General features: G+C 34.7%; 1 protein-coding gene across 3 annotated transcripts; it reads left to right on the plus strand.

The window, feature by feature from the left end:
• Window positions 1-7: 7 nt before the first annotated feature.
• LOC121410831 (cilia- and flagella-associated protein 100-like) lies at window positions 8-18,897 on the plus strand. 3 transcript variants are annotated; one of them, XM_041603147.1, is made up of 17 exons: window positions 8-115; window positions 4,452-4,531; window positions 5,421-5,504; window positions 6,258-6,355; window positions 7,197-7,383; window positions 8,190-8,421; window positions 8,987-9,067; window positions 9,818-9,987; window positions 10,735-10,825; window positions 11,182-11,260; window positions 11,845-11,996; window positions 12,326-12,424; window positions 13,026-13,062; window positions 13,480-13,542; window positions 16,200-16,279; window positions 16,923-17,139; window positions 18,065-18,897. In XM_041603147.1, the coding sequence occupies exons 2-17, from the start codon at window positions 4,474-4,476 to the stop codon at window positions 18,176-18,178; spliced, it is 1,842 nt and encodes a 613-aa protein (XP_041459081.1). In that variant the 5' UTR covers window positions 8-115; window positions 4,452-4,473; the 3' UTR covers window positions 18,179-18,897. The 3 variants fall into 3 exon arrangements, with proteins under 3 accessions (XP_041459081.1, XP_041459080.1, XP_041459082.1); XM_041603146.1 differs by having other exon boundaries at window positions 9-115; window positions 4,452-4,546; XM_041603148.1 differs by lacking the exon at window positions 13,480-13,542 and having other exon boundaries at window positions 9-115; window positions 4,452-4,546.
• Window positions 18,898-25,010: the final 6,113 nt, after the last annotated feature.

The raw sequence follows: 25,010 nt of genomic DNA on the forward strand, positions 1-25,010 counted from the left end.
ACTGCACAGTGTTGCTATGACGCCGTGCCCTAATTAGTGAATTAAAGGAAAGACCATATCTTCTGATGTTCGACCCCAAATCAAACTCTATCACAAGGATTGTATTTTATAATTGGTAAGATTGATGAATATCTCTATTTACTCTGGATCCTTGTGTCGTGAGATTTTTTTTAAAGCTTTGGCCAACTATAAAGCGATTAAACTAACTTTAGTATGAGTAAGAATTTGCGTTTACTACATCATGCGGTGATCAAAGGCCAGAGGCGGTGGATAGTGAGCGAGAGCTCAGCCGACCCTTCACCGGCCTGTTCCGCTGCCGGGCCCGCGCAAATAGGTTCACGCAAACAGGGTGACTAGATTTCACAAAATTAAATACGGGACAATCGACAAAGCATGCTGCACGAGCGGATCGACCGAGCCAGGTCATAATAAGAATTTTAAAAATCAGCAAATAAGGCTACACAGTCAGTGTTAGACTTGCAAAAAAAAAATAGAAAGTCAAAAGGAAGTGAGGGTGAATGAAAGAATGAAGCAAGGAAAGAAAGAAAAGAGATTGCTTCTTCTTCCAGTCTGGTACAGTCTGCCACTGGCATATTATCGTACCTTAATTTAATTGAGAGGAAAGAAAAAAATGAAGGGGAAAATAAAGTAAAGAAAATTAAGGAAACAAGAGAAAAAAAAGAAAGAATAAGAAAATGATTAAAGAAAGAATAAAAGAAGTATATAAAAAAAAGGTTTCCATCATTCTTTGAAATGAATAAAGGGAATCAATGTGTGGGGAAAAAATAAAGGAAAGAAATTAAAAAAATGAAAGTCAAAAAAAGAGGAAGAAAGAATTCAAGAATGAAGGAAAAAATATGTTTCCTTCGTTCTTTGAAAGAAACAATGAAAGACAGAATAAATCAGGAGGGGAGGAAAGAAAGAATAAGGGAAAAGAATTGGAAGGGAAAATCAAATAAAGAATGAGAGAAAGAAAGGATGAATTACAGAGAGGGAGGAAAGAATGAAGAGATAAGAGAATGAAAAAAGAGAGAAGATGGAAGGAGAGAAAGAACAAAAAGAAAAAGGGGAGGAAGGCGGAGAAGGAAGCAAAGAAAAGTTTAAGGAAAAAGAATGAAGGAAATAAAAATTAACAAGGAACTTAAAAAAAAGAAGGAAAGACAAATGAACAGAGAGAGATGATCAGAAAAAGATAAGAAAGATTGGAAAAGAAGATAAATGGAACAATAATTTGCAAGCAGGAAGGATAGAAGGATGAAAAAAGAAGGATAGAAAAAAAAGGAAAAAGTTCAAACTTCAAGCAAACAAAAAAATCCAATCTAATAAAAATCTATAATGATATATTTTGGGTTTTTAAATATATTTAAAAAAATTTTAAAAACACTAAAATGTTTTAGAAATGAATAGAATTCAAAATAAAACAATGTCAAACTTCACAGCATCACACACAGGCAAAGTTCGCACCTATCACAAGACTCAAAACGAAAACTGAAACAACTAGGAACTAGATCTAGTTATGAAAACTCAATAATTTTCTCCTCCGATTTCATCACCTTATCAGTAATCTGAGAAGCCATAATATAATCATACAAATTTCCTGCCGATTTTGTGATTATATTGGTGGAAGAACTGTTTATCATGTGAGATTTGTTTGCACTATTGAGAATCTGCTCCGATCCAACATGCTTAGCTATAGTAGCCTGCCACACACAGGCAGGAGGCCAGTTTGTTTGCAAATGTATTGGGTAGAAAGAAAATCACCGTAGAACTTGCAAAAGTTAACAGTTATCGATTTTATTGTTATCTCTGCTTGGTCATCTGTTGGTTATTTGATGAATATTCTTCACTTTTCTATGTTTTAATTATACTTTGTTCAATATTCTGAAATACGTCACAAATAGGCGTCCCGGGAAGGGTTTGTCGGGACGCCGGGACACAGGGGGAAAATACGGGACGATCCCGGGAAATACGGGACATCTGGTCACCCTGCACGCAAAGAATCATGGGATCGCAAAGGGAGCAATAGCGCCGCTATTGTCCGGATGCGACATGCGACCTCAAGCAGCCGACAGTAAAGTCTACGATTTCCATACTACCGGTAGTATATCAAAATACGATCGGCGCCCGCAGCCAACATTTTTTAAACTTCCAATAAACACCTCGTCATATTTGTTCCAGAGTCTAACATCACTTTTCTTCTTAATCATGGGTGGCAGAGATAGATGTGCTGTCTATAGCTGCAAGAATTACCACAGATTTTATGAAAACTAGTGCATTTTTGTTTCATTTCGTGCACTGTCTGTGCGTATTTTGAGCTGTGCAGCTGTGACTGCAAAGTGTGTAATGACTGTGGAGAGAAAAAGAAAACACAGCTCGGTTCATAGGCCTACTCTGAATAAAATCATGATTGAGATAATTATTTATGAAACATGTATTCTTGACTATCGTTTGATATTACAAAAAAAAAATAGCTAGAAAAAGTAGAATAGAGTAATCAAATCTACTGCAGAGTTTGTTTTAAAATTTAAAACTTGACTACTGTATAAATAATCATTGTAATAATAATTCTTCATAATATTTATAATCAAGTTCCAAATTTTATTATTTGTTGAATAATAATTTTTATCTACATGTATAAATTGTTCTTCAAAACAGAATGAGTAATACTTCCTTCAGAAACTTGGAGTTGGTGAACATATGATTTCCTGTTATACTTCCTGTAGAAGTATTGATTAAATATTGATTATGTATTGATATGATACTGAGTATGTGACATCATCACATAACAATAGTACACCTCACATACATACATGTAAAATAATCTTGACCCTTGAACTGCTTCATGATCATGTACATGTACGTGGGTTCAATAAGCGATGTTTACAAAATGCTGTTTTGAAGATCAATTTATTCATGTAGATAAAAAATTATTATTTAACAAATAATAAAATTTAAAACTTGATTACTGTATAAAGAATCATTGTAATAATAATTATTTATCAAGTTCCAAATTTTATTATTTGTTGAATGATAATTTTTATCTACATGTATAAATTGTTCTCCAAAACAGCATTTTGTAACATCGCTTATTGAACCTACGTACAATGCAATAATCATTGTAATAATAATTATTTATAATATTTATAATCAAGTTCCAAATTTTATTATTTGTTGAATAATAATTTTAATTTTAGTCGAATATTGGTCTGCACAAAAGTCTGAAGCACCAACGTCAACAGTGAGGAGAAATATTTTTTCTTAAAATGTCAAGTAAAAAAAAAGTTACAAAAAAGACTTTATATCAATTAAAGTGAAATGGAACGATTTTATTAGATTTAAGATTTTCTCAAAGTATCTAATTTGTGCAATACCATGAAAGTGTTTCACCTGGACTCCAGGAATCTCAAAAAAAGTGGAAGGATCAGCTCAGAGAGAGAGTTGCATGCATGGTACCTTGATTTTCCCTGTGCACGGCAGCATGTAATGAACTCTTGAGTGTCCGATCCAGAGCTCCAGGCTACATTTGACATGGCCAGACAAACTTGTACTTTTTGTCTAGATTTTATTTTATTCTTGTGTCTAGAAGAGTCTAGATTTTATCGCAAATATATGTAGCTTCACGCAAAGGATCATGCATGGGATCAAAAAGGGGGCTAAAGCGCTACTATTGTCCGGATGTGAACATTTACCAGCTGGCTATCTCATGTTGCCATGTATCTCGAACTTGCCCCATTTGTGTTACGTTATATATTATTTCATATATTATTTTTTATATATTTAGCTGTATATTGATTGATTTCATGACAATAAAAGTATGTTAAACCGAATAAAAATTGAAAAAGCGTAGCAAAACCATTTTTTGTGGGGCGAGTTCAAGATGCATTGCGGTGTACAATATAGTCTAAATTTGGTATTAAAATACAATCGTCATGTGAATTCAGCTTTTTGCTTTCATCTCGAAAACATATCATTTTATCTTAAAGTAAAAAAAAATATCAATGTTTCAAAATTACAGTAGGACATCACAGACAAGGTCAAGTCAACTTTTTCAGCTTTGCCATAATAATTGGTTGTGGGCATCAACAGAAAGACAAATCTATTCAAAAATATAAAATGAGTTTGCTTCTTCATTGTGGGCAACAGGGATAAATGTATTATCTAAGTAGAATGATGTTGGAAGACAAGTGCAAGTTCTTTTCATTTTTGTGCACTGTCTGCATATTCTGAGCTGTGTGACTGCAAAGTGCTCTTGTATGCACAGACTCTGGACACTTCTCGGTCCACGGACAGTACGTCAGCGAGGTTGAGGAAAGTCCTGGCAGAGAAGGTGATAATTCAGTTTAGTAAATGTCACAGGTTTTAATGCAGGGGCTTTTAAGCATTAAGTCAAACTACTGTAATTATTAAGTGTATCTATTGTTGATCCTGTTATAGTTTCTCTTGCATTATAGACCAATTGAAGAAACTGCCATCATGTCTGGATCCGGATCCCCAGCAAGGTCTCCATCACCTTCACAGTCACCAAACTCTGGTGAGAAAAAATCTAGTAAGTTTTATTAGTAATATCCACATCAGGCATGATGTTCAAGGATTTAGAGTGGCATTATTTATTGATTTCATCTCTTATATTTTGTCTTGTTATCCACATTGCAAAATAGAGTCGTAGTAGGAACTGCTTTTCAGCATCAAACTCATAGCTTTGAAAGTATTTAAGGGTTTATCTAATGAAATCTGGACATAGGTAGTCAAATGTTGCCAATTATTTAGCATGAATTTCAGGTCACAAATCAAGGTTAAACATTATTTTTGATTTATGAACTTTAACTTTGTTATTGTAAGTTATAGAATTCTTGTTCATAAAACTTGGACATATGTTATCAAGTTTCACCAAATATGTGAGTAGAATTTGAGTCCTTGGCTTGAAGTCAGGGTCATTTAGGTCCAGGACGGTCATATAGCTGAGATTTTTAAAAATAAGTATTTTATTGAATTTAAGGAGACTTGTGAGTTTATTTACGACTATCATAAATCACATGGAATGAACAACATATATTACGAAGTGAAAGTAAATTGATTGAAATTTGTATTTTGAAAAATAGACCGTGTACCTTTGAGTATGGGATATCAACAATAGACCTTATGCATTAATGTCATCATGCCGCCATCTTAGAGGCTGAATCTATTGCCTTGCATGCGCTGGTGATCTGCAGCTGACGCATTCTTGACAACTCCATTTACACTTATTTCCTTCTGAGGGAGGGCCATGATGATGTCAAATGCAAAAGTTTGTAATTACATTTTGATCACTTGATCAAAGTGATGTTCAACAGAATCAAAACCTTTAATTATCAAATATTTGAATATGATTATAAAATATGTCTGAGATAATTTTGATATAATCTGTCTTAAATGTTTTGCAGGACAAGATATTGTTTCTCGACAATCCGGAAGAGTGACCTTCCCACAATCCATCAAATCGGCTTCCCAAAATTCAGTAATAACAGGTAATTAAAAATTTTTATTTACAACCAAATTTATTTCTTTATTTTGTGTAGCTGAATACTCTTTCATTTCTTTCAACATTTCTTTAAGTGTTTTAATGAGTTTTATTATTCTATAATATATACTCAAGTAACGTTAGAGGGGTTGTGGCTCAGTTGATAAGTCTTTGGACTTTGAACCACAAGGTCCAGAGTTCAAATCCCACCTCGGCACTCACATGCAAAGCATTTATCTACATTTGTTACTCTCCACCCAGGTGTAGTAAATGGGTACCTGGTGGGAACGAATTCCTTGAATGCTCAATGTGCCCTATCAGGGTAGCCATGCTATAGCTGGGGAATAGTATGCAGTGCTTTGAAACATTTGTATTAAGTGCTATGTTGCATAATTGTTATGTTGATATTTTTAAAATTGATTTTTACTTTATATGCTTTTATATATATAGTGGATTTACATTTTCCTTATTACTGTTGTATTTTTGTTCATGTTCAAATGTCTTGCCTGATAAGTCAAAGGTTCTTTTTTATGAGCAGTGGCAGACCGTGACCCGGAGGAGACAAAGCATTGGAGGAGCACAGCATTGTTCAGAAACAATACAGTGCTCCTCCAATCATTGTCTCCTCCGGGTCACGGTCCACCACTGTTTATGAGATTGCACTTGAGTTATTACTCGATTTGTTAAAACTAATGTGGATCATCATTTCCCTCTGTGTAATACTTTCATTTATTATATTGATTGTACATTGATACCGCAGAAGATGAAGAAATGCCAGCCGACTTCAATCCATTCACCATGCCTGCTGATAATGATATATTCATGTTACGAGACAAGGAAAGGCAGAGAAAGAAAGCAGTAAGTCATTCATTCTTTCAGCTGTTGGAGAGAAATGAATATTCCTTTTCTCAACTTAAGGACGCCATAGTTAAAGTGAAATCCATGTTATTTTCACAAAATTTTGCATATAGTTACTTTAGCCCCTGACTATTCCAAATATGCAAAAATTAACATGGGTTCATGTGCTTGATTTTTTGCTATGGAGCTTCACGCAATTGGAAGTTGGCATTCAGTTTAGACCTCACAAGATCACTACATTGAGTGTAAACTTTTGTTGCTCAGTCTGAATCCGTCAAAATTTCATCAAATTTCACAGTAAAGTTCACAATTGTAAACTTCAGATGTAGAATTTATTTGTAGTGCTATTTGTTTGCTATTTTTATGTCGAGCAGCACCGACAGTCTTAAAAAATGGTGTGAAAGATGACAAAAAAAGCAATCTGAATAATGGTAATTTGACATTTCTATAATAAATTTGAGAAGTACAATACATAACGCACTTTATTAAAAACCCATGTCATTTTCACCAAAATTTGCAAAGTTGTAAAGAAAGGTATACTTAAGAAGTGTAAACACTAAGAAGTAGGGCTCCATGTGGTTGTTTTCAATCTTTCAGCACTTTAGTTAGAGCAAATGTGCTTTTTAAAACACCCAAAATGGGCCAATGCTTTACTATTGATTTGTTGAGTCTATTTCCATTGCTGAGAATGCTTTATAAGTTGCTGTATTTGTTGTAGGAATTTAGTTTAATGCTTTTGGGTAGGGTTTATATTAAAATCAAATAATGTGTTCATTTGGTTAATCACATCTGCTCTGGCTCTATTGGTTATGGTCTTTCATTTTTTTTTCTCTGTAAACAGGAAAGAATCAAGCAAAGGGGACTCAAAGTCCACGAGAAGACAACATACACATCTCGTGTTAATGCCTTGAGGGCCTCTATGAGAAGGCCTTTGGATGAACTTGATGCTGAAGAAGATGATGAAGCAGGAGATGAGAAGGCACTGGCTGTTAAGGATGACCCATCATTTACTATTGCTGTCACAAGAGGTACTTATCAGAAATAACAATGATGCACTTGGTTAAATCAGGGTTTAAAGTAAGTCCTCTCGGTTTCATGAAACAATGAATAAATACTGGGTAATTATTTCTTTCAAGTTTTGATTTTGTGACGTATGGACAGCTTCCTGAATAAGTAATTCCAAAGATAAAAGTTTTGTCATTCTTTGATAGATTTTCACTGAATCTGTATTGATAAATTTCTATCACTTATTAGCTGTTAAAAAAAGCAAAACCACACTACATGTAACTCCATGGTGGTTTTTCCTTCATTATATTTAGCTCTCAAGCGATCTAAATGTGGTTTGATAATAAATACTATAATTTTCTTGACCATGAAACCAGAATTCCTTTCAAAATGAGGAATAAAATTAAAGATACAGTCTACATTTTTCTGCATTTTGACCTGTACCCTTTTTTGTCTTACAACAAATTTGACATACTGTAGTTCACATAATCATACATAAATCTGTGAGCTATGACATATTTTCTATTTTTTTATCATTGAAATTCAAAGAGATGAATTAAGCATTTTGAGATCTATTAGTACTTAACAAAAAAATCAAACAAGGTTTCAAATAAAATAATTACAGTTCAGAGAACATAAGAGCAAACAAGTAACAGTCCTAAAGTTATCACAAACAAGTCAGTTGTTGATATGATGATTATGTTATAATGTAAGAAGTTATATTTCTCATTGTATTCATAAAAAACTGTTTAGTCTATGGAATTATGTTTATTGATAGAGGATAGATATATACTCTCATTTTCTCTAATTTTACTCTCATTGTTAACAGACAGACATGTTGAGAAAGAGAGCCTTCCAGACTACATTGCCAAGAAGCGAGAGATGTTTCTGGTTCAATATTCCCTGGGCGTGAAGCGAGATGAGATGCGCAAGCTGGAAGAGATTGCATCAGCAGAGGAGAGGAAGCTAGAGCTGGCTGAGCAATACCTGGAGGAGGATGCAGCCATGTTTGATGAATTCCTCAAGGAGAATGACAAGAACTCTGTAGAGGCAATCAAAATGTGAGCTTGAAGTACCTGTTCTGCTCCTTTTAAGTTGAATCTGAATTTTCAATCAGTGCATTAATTCTGTGAAAAATACTCCAAACAATCGGTGTAATCTATATTTTATTTTCCCCTCATGCATAAAGTAGAATATTCAAAATATAATGTAAATTGTAATTTGCTGGTATACATCCAACGCATGTGAATTGATGAGGTATAATGTAAAGGTATGTTGGACAGTTAGTAAGTACTCAGATTATTCAAAAAAATATTCAAATTTGTTTATTTATGTCACAGTCCAATGATTTTTTTTATTAACGTAAAACAAAACTAAGGGACCCCCCCAAAAAAAAAAGAAGGTAGAGTAGTGAGGGCTGTATATTACATGTTATGAGTAAAGGTAGGGTTTAGCTTGATATTTCTTTCAGACTGGTGCAGGTGAAGAGGAAAGCTGCTTCTAGCCGTTTGGGGGTTATTCAAGTTGAATTTACCTAAAACTGCTCTCCTAAACAGCCTGGTAGCTTTACTTAAACTGCACACAAATTTCATCTTAAAAATTTATGTGAATTTTGAATATTTATAGAGCTGAAGCAGAAACAAAGGCCAAGATGGAAAAGGTGCAAGAAATCAGGAAAATCAATGAAGAGATTGGACGTATCAGAGGGTAAGTTGCTTAGGTTACTTTGCTTTTCTGACTTATGGAATAAATAATGATACTTATTACACATATTTATACATCTACAATATTGGGCACAATTCTACCTTCTGTCAGATGCAATTTTTCTTCAGCTTTAATTTGTAGTTGGAAACTTTCTGACTTTGCTAGTGCTTTGGAATACATTGCAACTATGTCAGAATACCCATGCATTATAAACCTCTTCAAAATAAAAACAAAAATGACATACAATGGAATTAGTTAAATACATAAATAAATTATATAGTATTGTAGTGTACTTGCCTAATCAGCACATAAGGTGAGAAAGCAATCACCCTTTAATTCTTTATTCATTCTTTAGATACTGTGTCAATGCTGCATTATTTACAATTCCTCAAAGACAGTTATCCAAGTAAAAAAAAGACATTTTGCACAAACAGGCTTGTAATCCAGACACTTGTGGCTCATGTCCTTAAAAAATCTGTTCTATTTTGATAAATGCTGACTTCATTAACCTATCTATTTGCTCTTTAATGACCAAATTGCCCTTCAGATGTATAATTTTCAATTACAGTAACTGAGAATGGGTTTCTTACATGTATATTGAAATTATTACAAGATAGTTGATCAGTGAAGAGAAGGATGGGCCTCTGCTCACTGTAGTGTATCGGTATTATTCTCATTATTGTATTGCATGTTTCTCTTACGTTTTTGATATCTGACATTCCTATTTTTCATCTTTTTGGGGGTTTTGTTTAGTGAAATTTCAAAGAATGAGGTGCTGCTGAAAGACTACCAACTCTACAAGAAGTTTTTAGATTCTCTCACACCCGCAGAATGGAAAGAAGAAAATAGAACGCAGAGGATGGAGAAGAGGAAACTGAAGAATAAAGATCGTGAAAAGCTCACATCAGCAAGCAGAAAGAAAGGTGAATAGGGTGATATAATCTGAATCAATTTTGTTATCAATGGCATGTTCTTATTCCATGACAACCTGTCTCTCAGTTAGCTAATCATTCACACATTTTGATTTAAGTTCAGTAACTTGTAGCAGGAGCTTGTTATCTCTCAGTGATAGAATTGCCTATATTGTTTTCAAAGTCTACATCTCTTTAACCTGAGCACAGTTTTGACAAAACTGAATCCCAGCAGTTTGCTTTAATTGCACAACTAATTAAAAGAAACTTTTGGTATTACACTAAGAACACAAATGAATTTGTTTTCAGGATTTAAGTGCAAACAATATTCCACAATGTTGGCTTGAGGCTGGAATTTCACAGGAGTATAGTTTTGCACTTTTATCACATTGTAATCCACTTTGTACAAGTATGTCAGAGAGTAAATATTTTTTTTATTTTGCTGTTAGTATGATGCAAAATGTTTACAAATAAATCTCTTCAAAATATTCAGCTTATAAAGTACATGTACATGCTTGCCTGTTTCATACTCTGTCCGCGATTTTTCTGCATAGACATTCATATTCTAGGCCTAAAAAAAAAAAAAAAAAAATCATGTGACATTACTGCTAGACAGTCTCTATATGGCCTTGAGTTGTATACTATATGTACATACAAATTTGAGAAATTCATTATTTTTTCCTCTTTGAATTTTGACATGTGCAAGACTAAAAGTAATTTGAAATGAAGTGGTTCAATCTTGTCACTTTCTGAATACAGTATCGTCTGCAAGTACTGAAGGAAGAAATTCTAGGTCCAGTATGTCAAAGGGTCTGGGCAAGGCATCTAGTAGAGGATCAGCTGTTAAGAGGTATGTGTGGTGCTGGAGATTAATGATTTTATTTTGATTATCTCTAGTTTATTTTGCATATTAACTTACCAACTGTTTTGGCTGATTATTTGTGATCATTTATCTTATGGTTTATATCTGGAGATTTTGTGATTGATATCACTATTTGTTGGCGATAGATTTGAATTCATTGAGATAAACAATTCAAATCAACCCTTTTTTATTGTTAAAGATTTGGGTGAAAGGATAAAGTTCTAAATTAGCAATAGTCTTTGTTTAAATGCATGTTAGGCATTCTGTAGATGTATACTGATGTAGAGTATCAAAATTTGGACATTTTGAGCATTTATTTTGTTTGCTTCTGTTTGCTTTTCCAGAGCAACGATTCAGAGTCCAGCTAAGAGTGAAGATGAAGCACGACCAGCAGATGACGACTCTGACTATGAGAGCGATGAGGTAGCAATCCATATTATCATAACCTAACTAATATCAAACAACAACCTTTACAACTAATACCTTTACAGGAATAGAATGTTACTTTTAGCTTTAAATAAGCAATAATCTAAATTTGCGTAGCTAAACCTTGGGAAATAATTCTACAGGAGGAAAAAAATTCTTAGAAAAAACGTATTGTAGATGAGCTGTGAAAAACTTGTTATTTAAAAAAAAAAGACTTAGGGATCCAAATGTCGTCCGTCCGTCACAAACATTATAACATAGAACTCTGCAACCGTTAGTCACTTTTCAACCAAACTTGGATGGTGGGGACAAGCATGTAATGCTGCAGTTGGAGGTCACATGGTAAGGTCAAAGGTCATTTTGTTGTCAACATTAAAGCTTATGTGCAAAACTCCTATGACAAACATTATTCTATCCCAGTTATTTTACAATGAACTTTTTATACAATTCTGTTGCGTGCCCTTGCAAATCACTATGTATTTCTGATTACTTTCACGAGTGGGCAAGACACGACGTCGCTTATGCCTTGTAACAAAGTTTAAAGATTTTTTAAACATTATCTTTGCTTTTGTTATTGTTAGGAGCCAGAGTTGTTCTTCAGTGACCCTCAACAGCTTCTTGATATATTTGCTGACTTGGAGGAACAGAACCTATCCTTGATTCAGAACAGTCAAGAAACAGAAGAAAACCTGGAGGAGATCAAACAGACCATCACATCAACAGAAACAAGAATGTGAGTTTAATAGATGTACAGACAACTTCCACACTCATGTAGTAGTAGTAGTAGTAGTAGTAGTATGGTAGTAGTAGTAGTAGTAGTAGTAGTAGTAGTAGTAGTAGTAGTTGTAATAGTATGGTTTATTTATTTACTGATCATAGCAGCTCGTAGGCTGATTTGCTTTCAGTTTACTTCAAAAGTATTATTAACCCAGATTGGTGTTATATTCCATAATAACATACTTTCATACCCCTTCTCTGAATATCAAGAACTAGACTATTTTACAGTTATCACACAGCTATTGTAATCATTGGCATTATTTTTGTTATTTTTTTGGTTTTCAGGGACCGTGAAACAGAGATTCTTAAGCAGCAGATTGACATGTTAAAACATGCCATTGATAGAGAAGAGGAGAAAGCCAAAGATCTAGAGCACAAATCCAAGTAAGTTTGATCATGATGAAAACCCTTTTCCATATATCCCGTCTATGATCATGGAGACATTAGTAAGAATACCCTGCTGAATATGATCAGTTCCTTGAGATCATAGCAATTCAGACATGATGATGTTGTAATGAATAATTATTATTTTTGCTAAACTTGAGCTTGAACCTTGTTACATCAGGATTAAAATTTGAACAGACTTGGTACTCGTAACACTTGTGTATAGAACAAGAGATTTGCCCCTATGTTTCAATGCATTTAGTCATCCTTGTAACGTGTTATAAATTGCTGAACTAAAACAAAGAAAAGACTACATCTATTATTGAGGGTTATATTATTGTTAAGAGATGGATTTAATGATTAATCTATTTCCAACTATTTCTCACAGATTCTTTGTTTTGAAATTACTTTGCCATATTTAAAGACTTTGATAGAATTTGTGATAATATGTTGTTGCAAACCGAAAGCAGGTAAATAGCCAAATAAATGTAAATAATAGTAAAATGATGCACAATTGTATTTTATTTCCAAGAATGCATTATGCATTGAACGTAACAACTCAGTGTAATGCAATGAGTTATATTTACCACTTTGCTTTCAGAATGTTTTCTTTTGGTGAATTCAAGGCAGAAGATCAGGTAAGAAATCTTAGCAGTATTGGTAATGAATGTATGTAAATGTAGATGTTGTTGACTGATCTAAACAACAAGACAAAACAAGATTTATGTACCAACACATTTATGTGTTTAAATATGGGCGTTTAAGATAAGATTACCAAGAGAAGGGCAGGAATGGAGATGAGAGACAGAAACAGGCAGTCATACAGACACATCTTGCACATTCATGGTATTAAAGACCCCCCCCAAAAAAAAAACATTCGTTTTTAATATCATGTTCGTGTTTTGTTTGTTTTCACTAAAATCTGTTTGTTTTTTTGATGTTGTATTTGCTGTTTACAATGTTCATTGATGGATTTTTTTTTTTACCAAAGGGTATTGAATTAAAGGTCAGCAGCTTTGTTTGTTTTTAGAGGTGTGTTGTGACAATTTTTACAGGGATCTACAAGTGCAGCCAATAAATCGTCAGCAGGTCGATCTGTAGATTCCCCTTCGTCAACCGTAAGAGATTTAGATTCCACAAGTCCTATCAAATCCTTCTCTTACAGCCTGGGACTTTGGACATGCATGTGACATTCATTCCTTATTGGCCAGCTTAGTCCCATTTGCTTATATTTCTTGTGGTCTAAGGGGAGACTGTGTGCAATTCTTTATCATGTAAAAAAATAACTGCTTTTATTCCCTTTCGTACTGCATTATTTGAATTTTCTTTTACTTAAGGAGCACTAGATTTTTCCTTATATGCCTTGTAATTACTATAATTCAGTTTTAGTATCTTTGAATCTGGATTGTTTTTTCCAAGCTGTAGAAGCTTTCTTACACTGTTATTAAGAAGAGTTCTCCTGTCTGTCATTCAAAAATGCAAACCTTCTTTCTGTAAGATAGCTCCCCTCTTTGTTTTTGTGAGCATGATTTTGCATGAATGAAATACTGATTTTATGATTGCTTGATAAATCCCACACTTCCTTTGCTGGCTTCTGTTAGAAGGGAATTTCTATATGGAATCTTGTCTTTTCAGCTCTAGTGTTTAAAATCTTTGCATAAACTTCTCAAAGAATGTATCATATGCATGATGGAATGCTTTACACTATGTTCTAAATTCAGAAATGAGCTTGAGATGATTACTGAGATTCAACATCTGATTCCACTTATAATAATATGATCATATATGTAAGCGTACGATTTACATGTTAAGCTTGCATAAGTTGACTTGAAAATCTAATGGGTAGTGCATGCAGCATGCGTAACGTTCTACGTTTCATTTGTACCATTCGCACACTTGTAATTGGCAACACTGTAGTCCTGTAGTCGCAATCGCTTTATGGCTGGCTCTGTACTGAAGGTACGGTGGGCTATGGGCATGACGGAGTGAAGGGAATTGTAAAGCCATGTACCGGTATACAGCTAGCTTTGCGGATTTAGTTTTCAAGGCTCGCGCTGGACAATTTTGGCAGGTCTGGGGAACAGAGATGTTGTAACAGGGTTCTTGTGAGCGGGGTGGGACGGCTTCTGAATGGAACTTTTGTTATATGTAGAATCTAGAGATAACAGAAAAGAAGGGAGTCATCAAATTAGCGGGTCCCCTTACTACAAATGTACGGGAATGCCCCCTTTTGAAACCGTTTTTTATGTATATATTCAAGCCAACATCACTGTCATTGTTTTATTATTCCGTCCTGCCACTACTTGATCGAACTTTTCTGAGTGCATGGAAATGGCATGACTTTTATATACATGCAATTTGTTTTTATATTCATTCTTCATTTCAGTCATATCTGAGGGGCTCACTTTTTTGGTTCAATTAAAGGCGACCGCACACCTTACGATTGGTCTGCGACCCGATTTCAGAATGAAATGTAGTAGAATTTGATGCTAATATTGAGACTGAATATCTTACTGTGTAATGTTTTTAAATCATCGTATGAATACCTATGCTCAAATCCATGACTATGCTATCACCCTTCTTAGAATAAAAGCAAATTTAATATCTAGTTGTAATGACGTCATAGCAGTCGAACGATTGGCTACGATTTGAAACTAATTTGGCCTTTACTCCAAAATAAAGGCTTGGAATCTTTCAAAATGGTTATATTAGTATTCTTTCAATTATTTTCAACCTCAAATAAAATGATATGTTCCATTTACATTTTTAGAAAATGAGCAAAATGCGATTTGTCCCAAAATTGGATCGCTAACAGTCGTAAGGTTTGAGGTGGCCTTTATTCATTCAATATTAGCACCCTAATTTTTATGGATTTTTGCAGGTGTATAAATATATTTTCATTTTTTTTATATTCTATATTTTTAGTCATTTGGTTTCAGGTTTTATGTTTAAATTCAGCATGTAATCTCCTTATTATGTGGCATTCTTCAAGATATTTAAAAAAAAAAGGTGATGGTGGCTTAACCACAATTATTTTGTTAAATAGAAAGTTTTTCAGGAAATAACAGTATCAGGTTCCACTTTTGGGAGATAATTTGCTGCTAAATTACATCGTATGCTAAAGTAGGGATGCATGGTGCTACATGCGAACAGAGATGGGGTGCAATAGCCCCCCCCCCCTCATGCTTTTTCAAGAAGTGAGTGAAAAGGGGTAAAGTGGAAGAAGAAAGAAAGGAGGCTATCAAAAAGGAGGTCTTAATTGTGTATAGAACACACCCCTATAATATTCAAGTGAGAGGACCCCCCCCTCCTCAAATTACATAGACACCACCTATTTGCTTTGTTTCAGTATGATTTTAGATTAACTTATCTCAAGTAGGAGAACAACATATCACCAAGTTACATTATAACACACAAGCACAAGATTATTGTTTGCATAAGCAAATGGGTAGTCAAAGCCCCTTTTCATAAAATGTATTTCTCTTTATATTGTATTCATTATTACACTTAGTAAAGAACTGTGCTCAAAATTCACTAAGTTTCTTAAATAGATGATGTAAATACAATCATGAATTAATCATGCTAATTCATGAGCAAACACCATGTGTGAAAATGGTGGGTTTATGAAACTTGTGACAATAAAAGTAATTGGATACAGGTATGAAATGCAAATCATTTTTGTACACTAAATATGATTTCTGATACATATTCCTTTTAGTACACAGGCCACGATGCAACGTTCATTAATGATTTCTCACAAAACTTTTTATTACAGGAAGCCATGTTGGATACATTAAACAACAAAGTAGAAGAGGTCTATGCCAATTGTATTGGTGACAATGAAGCAAATATCAGGTATGTGTTTTTTGCTTTGACATCTGTATCTACACAACAACAAAGAAAATCTCCTAGTTCTACAATATTTTACAATGTACATGCAGAGAATATTACTGTCAGAAGATGATAATACTGACAGGCTCATGCCAGTCCCCAATTTTGGTGCCTTGTATCATTCTGTAAGATCACAGAAATGTTGGGTTTTCTATTTGAAGAGAGTGACAAATATTCATGAAAATCAACTTACTTGTAACTTTTGTGATGATAGTTGTTAGAGTGACTATTATTTAAAGAAAATAAATTGCATGTTAAAACAGAAGTATTACTAATTTTGATTTTAAACAGAAGTAATACCATTTCTGATCTTAAAAGGAATGGATGTGTATATTAAAGCAGCATGTAATATCGCCATTATCATGAACAAGGTTACCTTGAAGATGAAATGAATGAATGAAAGAAAGAATTAGTGGATTAACAAACAAAATAACACATAAATGAATAAAAAGATAATCAAATTACAGTGAATTATTTGATGTAGAAGGTGAAACATATTTCTTACTAGCGTTTATGACAAATAATGGGCAGATATCAAATCACCTGGTTGATATATCACTCTGCACATAAGCAGTTACACATGATACTATTGATATTGTTACAACAGCACTCTCCAGATGTTGACGAACATAGAGAACAAACTGGAGGAACTCTTTGAGAGCATCGAGACCATGCCCCCAGAGAAGGTCGAAGCTGCAGAGAAAGCCAAGGAGAAAGAGAGACGTCTTCGCCTTCGAGAGGAGAAGTTGGAGGCTCAGAGGATCCACCAAGAGGAGAGGGTTAGGAGAGCCCTAGAGAGGGCACAGGCAGATCCCAAGAAAAAGGTAGGTGTCGTCAGGTGATTCTGTACTAACATTTTTTTTCTTTTGGGGAAAAGGGTGATATTTGATAAAGTAGCTCATAAAGTTACTCATAATATCTGGATTGTGGAAAGCAAAACAACAATTCTCATGGAGCAAAAGTTGAAGCTAAGTAGACCATTATATTTTATTTTCTATTAACTGTTTAAACATTACAAGACCAGCTTTCTATGTAGATTATATTACAGGGGATGGGGTGTGTTTAGCCCCTCTGGGAGTCTGGATATTGGCCAGTGACAGCATTGTGCACCGGAAATTGACATGCTTGTCACCCTAATCATAAATTGCGGTCAAATTCTTTTTTGTGTGTGATACCATTACTCATGCTAATTTAAACATAGATTTCTGCTCTAAATTAAGAAATATGTTTATGTTAGGTCTTTATACACCTTTTGGTATTTTAAAATCTTCTACTGTAAAAAAAAGATTAAATATCATTCTCTTGTGTGTTTTGCTTATTATTTTTCCTTTTTCTTTTCTTATGAAATCTATGGGTACACTTTTCTGCTCATACACATGCAATTAATTAGTTCAGGGATAAAAAATTACACTTAATTAACTAAGATTGGAAGAGACATTAGAATTAACATTCTGCACAAATTCAAGTTTTTTAGTATTTCTTAGTCTCACACTTGTAAGGAATTACTTCACAACTGTGTACCCAGGCCTAGCAAATTTGATATCAAAAGCCATTCAAGACTTGAAAGAAAAAAAGACATGAAACGTAAGTCATCAGAACCATTGACTCCTGTATTTTATAACATTTCTTATGCCTGATTTTTTTTTTAGATATCAATGACAAATACCTCAAGTGTTACCCTACTTATACATCATTTGTTGATAGTCAACAGGAATTAATCCATAATTTGCTTGCTTGATTTTGTTCCAGACTGGTCGCAAACTTGTCTATCGTTCAGAGCCCCCACAAACAAAGCGCAAAGTTGATCGTTCCAAGGAGAAGGCCAACAAAGAGGAGGAGGAGATGGCATATTTCTTCACATAGGATATTCTTGATATGGTTAATGTCAAATTGTCTTAATGACTGAATATTACCCCAAGGTCTTTTGAATTATCTATGCTCATATTTTGACTTTGGCACACAGGTTTGCAGGATCAATCATGACATAATAAGCTATGACGAACCTCAAATTCATCCGTCCAAACATTTTGTAGAGGTTTTCACCTGTATTACTACTTCTATTGTGGCTGAAAGTTGTGACTGATATGGAATTAAGACAAATTCATTGTTTAAAGTGGAACATTATCAGGAATCTTCACCAAGAAAATATGATATATATCTCATTTTACTTCTCTGCCATTTCACAAAGTATTCCATCCTTCTCTATTAAATAGTGCTGGGTTTTTCTTGTTCTATATACTGTCATGATGAGACCTCCCCCAACACCCCCCCCCAAAAAAAAAAAAAACACAAACCTTGACTTGTTTAACACATTTGACATGCTTAACACTTGAAGGAAATGAAGGAACAGAAAAAAAATACTGAAGGGAAAAATGACTGACGATTACAGAGTTAAGAGTCTACCGTATATGCTTTTTTTGGCTACCACATTATATAATGTTTACAAGTATATATATATATATATATATTGTATTCATTTGAGAGGCCGTTACATTATCTTGTTTATAAATGAATGCATTTTGTATAGAATGAGAATCTATATTATGTAGTATAAATTATGCATTAAATAATTATCAACATTTCAAAACTTTTAAAAGTTTGCGTTTGTGGTTGAAGAGTCACATATAGAAGCATTAAAGATAATTAGGGGGAGGAGCAATGGGGTAAATGGAGACTATTAAGTTTGGAGTGTTTAATTACTTGAAAAAAAAAGGGTGGGAGAGAGGGGTGAAAGGGATGGTGATGATTGCCACTCAATGTTGAGAGATGGCAGAAAGAAAAGAAGAGATAAAGATGTGAGGGGGGAAGGGTGAAGTGGGAGTGAGAGAAAAAATAGTTGGATACATGAAAGTGAAAAGGACAGAGTATTTGTAATCTGTTATGCAGAAAGAACTTAAGATAAGATGAAAGGCATGCACAAGTGGTGTGAAACCTCTGATGAAGCTAAATTCCTTCGAGATCTGCTGCAGTCTGATTCGATCCCTATAATAGAATTGTTCTTTCTATTTGGAGCATTCAGTTAGGAAATGTAATGTTGTTTCAGTCATGCATGTTCCAGATGGATGTATTTTTTATAGAAATAAGATTTGGTTTAATCCTTTGTTATATATTCATAGACATTGCAAACTGACTTCACTGTTCTTTTGGTTCAAAAAACATTTAGAAGTTCCTGCTATATATTTTTGGAATCTTTAAGGGGATACCCGGGGGCACTCAACACGTATTGGTGGTACAAGGATGTGCTGCTTTGATCACACCCTTTTCAGACCTAATTTTCAGTTTTCTAGATACTCCAAATGACAAAAGTTCAGCTTAGAAGCCCCCCAACCCCGCTCGCAAGACCCCTGTTGCGAGTTATCTTAGTTTTTTCCCAGCTAGCCCTGCCAAAATTGTCAAGCGCGAGCGCATGTAACTTGTAGCCGCTCCATGTATGGCTAACAAAAGAATAATCCTCCCTGGACAGGGCCCTTCTAAGGGGATCCAAATCGATGTTTGAATTAGGGGGCGCCAAATTGATTGATGTTCCAAATAGGGGGCGCCAAATTATGTTCAAACTAGGGGGTGTCAAATTGATGTTCGAACTAGGGGGTGGCGAATAGATATTTGAGCTAACATAGGGGAGGGCCTAATTTATTTTCAAACTAGTGGGGCGCCGAATCGATGTTCAAACTAGAGGGGGGGGGCACCAAATTGATGTTCAAACTAAGGGAAGCGTAATTGATGTTCGAACTATAGGGAGCGGCAATTTAATGTTTGACCGGAGGCGACAAATTCCTGTTTCAGAGGGGGAGGGGATAGTCTTATTTCACATGGGGGCACCAAATTTACCTTAAACTTATTGGGGCGCCATGTAAATTCATGTTTGATCGGTTGCGCAAAATTGCTTGTATTGCCTGCCTAGTGAGATACACGTCCTGTCAAACTAAAAGGTTAAATGCGTCTGAATTAAAATATCCCGTTTTTACGATACAAAAAAAAACTATGTGCTCTCTTTTCAAGGCTGTTTAGCGAGTTGGGTATTCTGTTCAGGATCACAAAACAGGGCTGAATTTAAAACTCAGCTCACGCTACGCCCTCGCAATATTTGATTAGTGAGTTAGGTATCCACTCCATAGATAGCACACATAACTCCTTAAAATGTTAGGATTCCAGTATACATAGGCAGAATCAGGGGGCAAAGCGGCTCTACGAATTTCCTTCTCTTGCAGCAGCTGCCAATTCAGACCGATTCCTAATGATTCGCCATCCAAAATGTAACCTTCCCCCCCCCCATTGACGGAGAAAAAAAAAGAAAGAAAGAAAAGGGGGCGGAAGAAGAAGAATTAGAGCTTAAATGAGCATATAAAAAATCAGCTCGCCCTTTGTGCTCGCATTTGTTAATTGTTATGGGGGTTACACTGTGTTTTTTTCTTAAAGTAACGATTTTTTTTTCTTTTAGATCGGAATATAAAAAAAACCAATGGCTCGCTCTTCGCACTCTCCTCATTTTAGCGAAATGTCCATCCTTTCCTTTAATTGTTAGAAAAAAGTGCATAGGGATCAAAATCTACCTCCTAACTATAGCTCCCGCTTCGCGCTCGCACAAATTGTTAATTAGATACTAATCCTGTCAAAAGTGCTTAGAATGTCTATTTTTCAGGTCAAAAAATAAATCATATTACGCTTCATTTCAATCGTTTGATCAAATATCCATTGTTTTCAAAGTATAACAAACAGTCGGCCCACTCACAGAACATCAACTTGCTTAGTCAGAAAATATTTTTTTAGCTCGCGCTTCGCGCTTACATTAGGTATTTAATTAGATATTTATTCTTCTATTCTCATGACTAAACAAGTGCTAAAAAAGTCCAGTTTAAAAGTCGAAAAAAATTCCGTTTTTCCATTCGTACTTTGCGCTCGTATCATTTTTTGGTGAGATAACTATTCTGTTCATAGTTACAAAATGTGCAATTTCCAGTTAAAGTCGGAAAACAAAGATTTTCAGCTAGCGCTTCGCACCGGGGCTTCGCATCAGTTCTTCTTTTCTGTTCATGGTTACAAAAAGTTATTTAAAAAAATGCAGGTTAAAAGTCGGAAAATAGAAAAAATTTTAGCGCTTTGCGCACGCGTAAATTGTTAAGTTAGATACCGATCCTCTGATTACGGAAAGCACATTTCTAGTCGGAAAAAAAATCAATTTTAAGCTCGCGCCTTCGCACTCGCATTACTCCTTTAGTTAGATATCTATTCTACCAATTTGTACATGGTTAAAAGAAACTGCTTCAAATTTCCAAAGTCGAAAAATCAACATTTCTAGTTCGTGCTTCGCGCTCGCATTTTTTTTCTTAGTGAGATACCTTTTTATTTATTTATTAGAATATATTTAGTGAGGTACACAAATAGGTTTTTTTCATCAATGATGAAAACAGAATGAAGATATCCAGCTTAATCGTATGAAAATAAAAAAATTGTAGGTCGCGCTTCACGCTTGCATAATTACTTTTAGTTAGATAGGCCTATCTATCCTCTTGATGATTACGAAAAGTACATTTCCAGTTTTCTACTCGGACAATGAAAATTTTAAGCTCGCGTTTCGCCCTAGCATCAATATTGTTTGGTTATACATATTGTATTCATTTTTACATAAAGTGTTATAGTCTATTATAATCTAATTGCTCCACTTCGCGCTCGCGTCATAATTAGATAATTTTCATGATTCACTGAAAACCGTCATTACTAGGTCATAGATCGTTTTTTTAGATTAGTATATTAAATTTTCAGGTCGCATTCAGCACTCGCAATATCCTCTGAGTCATTGCAAAACTTTCATTACCTGGTTCCATTTCAGATCAGCTATATTAACACTTTTAGCCCTCGCAACACGCTCGCATTAATAGTTACATACGCATCTTGTTCATGATTATAAACAACTGCTTAGAATACTAAATTTTAAATTATTATACATGAAATATGGGAAAAGGGATAGGTCGCACTTCGCGCTCGCTTTATTTCCTAACGGATATCTTGTGTGTAAGAACGCGAGATGTAGTTAGATCTTCGATCTTTTGAGAGGAATACCCCTAATAAAAAAAAATCAGCTTTGACGGCCAATCGGGGAACATGTGAATGAATATTTTTTTCTGCCAACTTCCGCCCTTTGGTGAAACTGGATCCACCTCTGAGTATAGGGCTTTTTTAAAATTGCACTCAAGTATTGCATTTGCAATTTCTTAGATATGTATTCTGCAGGGGCATCGATCCATTTTTCAGATGGGGAGGGGGGGGCAAAATCATGAATCAATGTTCCAAAGGCGCTCGATCGTACAAAACACCCACCCACACACAGAAGACATATATATATATATATATATATATACAGTGCGTCCCCAAAAAAACTATACACTTTTGAAATGGCTGCCAAATAAAAAATGGAGCACTTTGGGGGAAAAGACTTATAGATATGGAAAGCCAATAAAGTCAACTTTCAAATTACACCAAAAAGTTGGAAAATTATTCATGCTTGAGCGAGCACTGCCCACTGAAACATAGGGTATGCAAATTAGGGTGGGCTGGAATTAGCCTTCCAATTTCTTTCAGATTTTTTGTTTGGTACTTGCAAAGTTGAAGGTTATTTGGTGAGTTAAAGATCAGATGTTATCAGTTTGTTGTTTGTAAAAATTTCATACGTTATTAAATTGAAATTTAATGCATGCGTGATCATGAATTGCAATTTTTAGTGCAGCTTTATCATGTGGATCATGTGGATCTTAACAATGTGTTCATGACAGTCAGGAGAAGAGGGGGTAATATGACTTAGGTAGGTGAAGTAAGTTGATGGGCTTAAGGTCAACAGAACATTTAGCAACCCCTCCCTCCATCTCTACCCACTCCCCCCACTTCTCTCCTCCTGGGAAACTAAGCTTGGCTAGGCTGGGCAGGAATTAGCCATACAGTTTTTTGAGAGGTTAGTCCTTTGGAACTTACAAAGCTAAGGGTGTTCTGCTATTCATGAGTGAGATAAGTTTTGGTTTTAATAGGCAAATTTCATGAATTACTAAATTGAAATGTACTGCATGAGTGAACAGGAATTTTAGTGTAGCATATTCATCTTGTGGACATCAGAAGTGTGTTCATGAGTGTCAAAGTAATGTGATGGTACATGTACTCGTTACAAGCAAGAGGGCGAGGTATGCTAAGACTTGGTTAAAAGGGCATTCCTTTACCCAAAAAAAAATAATGATTATGATGATTAATGAAATAATTTATTAGAAAAAAATGAATGTTTTATTGATCACATTGCACATTGAATGAGTTGATTTACTGATAAATTGTTGATTGAATGATTGATAGGAACAAGTTGATGCCCTAATTCAGAATTAATCATTAAACCAACACTCTGCTCTGGACTTCACGCGTACATAAGAATAGCCATCAGTCTTTCAACAGGAGGGGAGGGTGGGAAAGAGGGGGGGGGCAGGGGCTGAATGTTCTGTTGACCCTTATTTCATCAATCTACTTCTTCCACCTAAGCCCTATCTCACCCCCTATTCTCCCGACTGGCCGACTCCCATGAACACATTGCTGAGATCGCCATTATAAAGTTGAAATGCTGCCCCAAAAGAGATCCAAATGATAAAGCTGAAATGCTGCTCCAAAAGTGTAATTTGTGTTCACTCATGCTTAAAAGTTCAATTTAATAACTTAAGAACTTTGCTTAAGCTATCAAAACTGATCAAGGTTGATCATTAATTTATCGCAACGCCCTTAACTTTGCAAGTTCGAAATGATTTGCCTCTCAACAACTGAAATAAATTGGAAGGCTAATTCCAGCCCACCCTAATTTTCATACCCTTTGTTTCAGTGGGCAGTGCTCGCTAGTCAAGCATTAATATTTTTCCAACTTTTTGGTGTCATTTGAAAGTTGACTTCATTGGCTTTCCATATTATGAGAGTCTTTTTCCCCAAAGTGCTAGATTTTTTATTTGGCGGCCATTTCAAAAGTGTATAGTTATTTTGGGGACGCGCTGTATATATATGTATGTATATATATATATATATATATATATATATATATTACTCATGAGATACAGACACGTATGTCACCAACAAATTAATGCGAGCTAAAATTTTTCAGTATACTGACCTAAAAAAAGAGAGAAGCGTAGGACTGTTTAGGATTGATTTTAGTATGTCATGAGGATACATAATCTCATACTAAACAGATAATGCGAGTGCCGAGAGCGAGCTGATTTTTTTTAATATATATTCTGACCTGAAAGCTTGATATTGTAAGCATTTTTGGTACCAATGATTAAGATTGGTATCTAAAAGAAAAACAGATGCAAGCGGGAGCTGAAAATTTTGATATTTCGATCTGAAAAATGACAGTTTAATGGATGTTTTTTATTAAAAAAAACAAGATATATCCAACAAAAGATTATTGCCATGGTTGGCGATCACGGGGGGATGGGGGGATATATCCCCCAATATTTCAAGTGGGGGATGGCCTGTATTATCATCCCCCCAATAATTTAGGGTAGAAAAATTATAATAATGATGATGAAAAAATGAAAAGTTTGATCATGATGATTATAGTGATGATTATAGTATGCCATCAATCACTTTGTTTCCCTAGCAATTTGTGTATATATTGTTATTAAATAAAAAAATTCTTTTTCAGGATTATTAAACAGATGGGTGGAGGTTCAAGATGAAA

The sequence above is a fragment of the Lytechinus variegatus genome, chromosome 3 (genome assembly GCF_018143015.1).
Source record: "Lytechinus variegatus isolate NC3 chromosome 3, Lvar_3.0, whole genome shotgun sequence".
In the NCBI taxonomy this organism is placed as follows: domain Eukaryota; kingdom Metazoa; phylum Echinodermata; class Echinoidea; order Temnopleuroida; family Toxopneustidae; genus Lytechinus; species Lytechinus variegatus.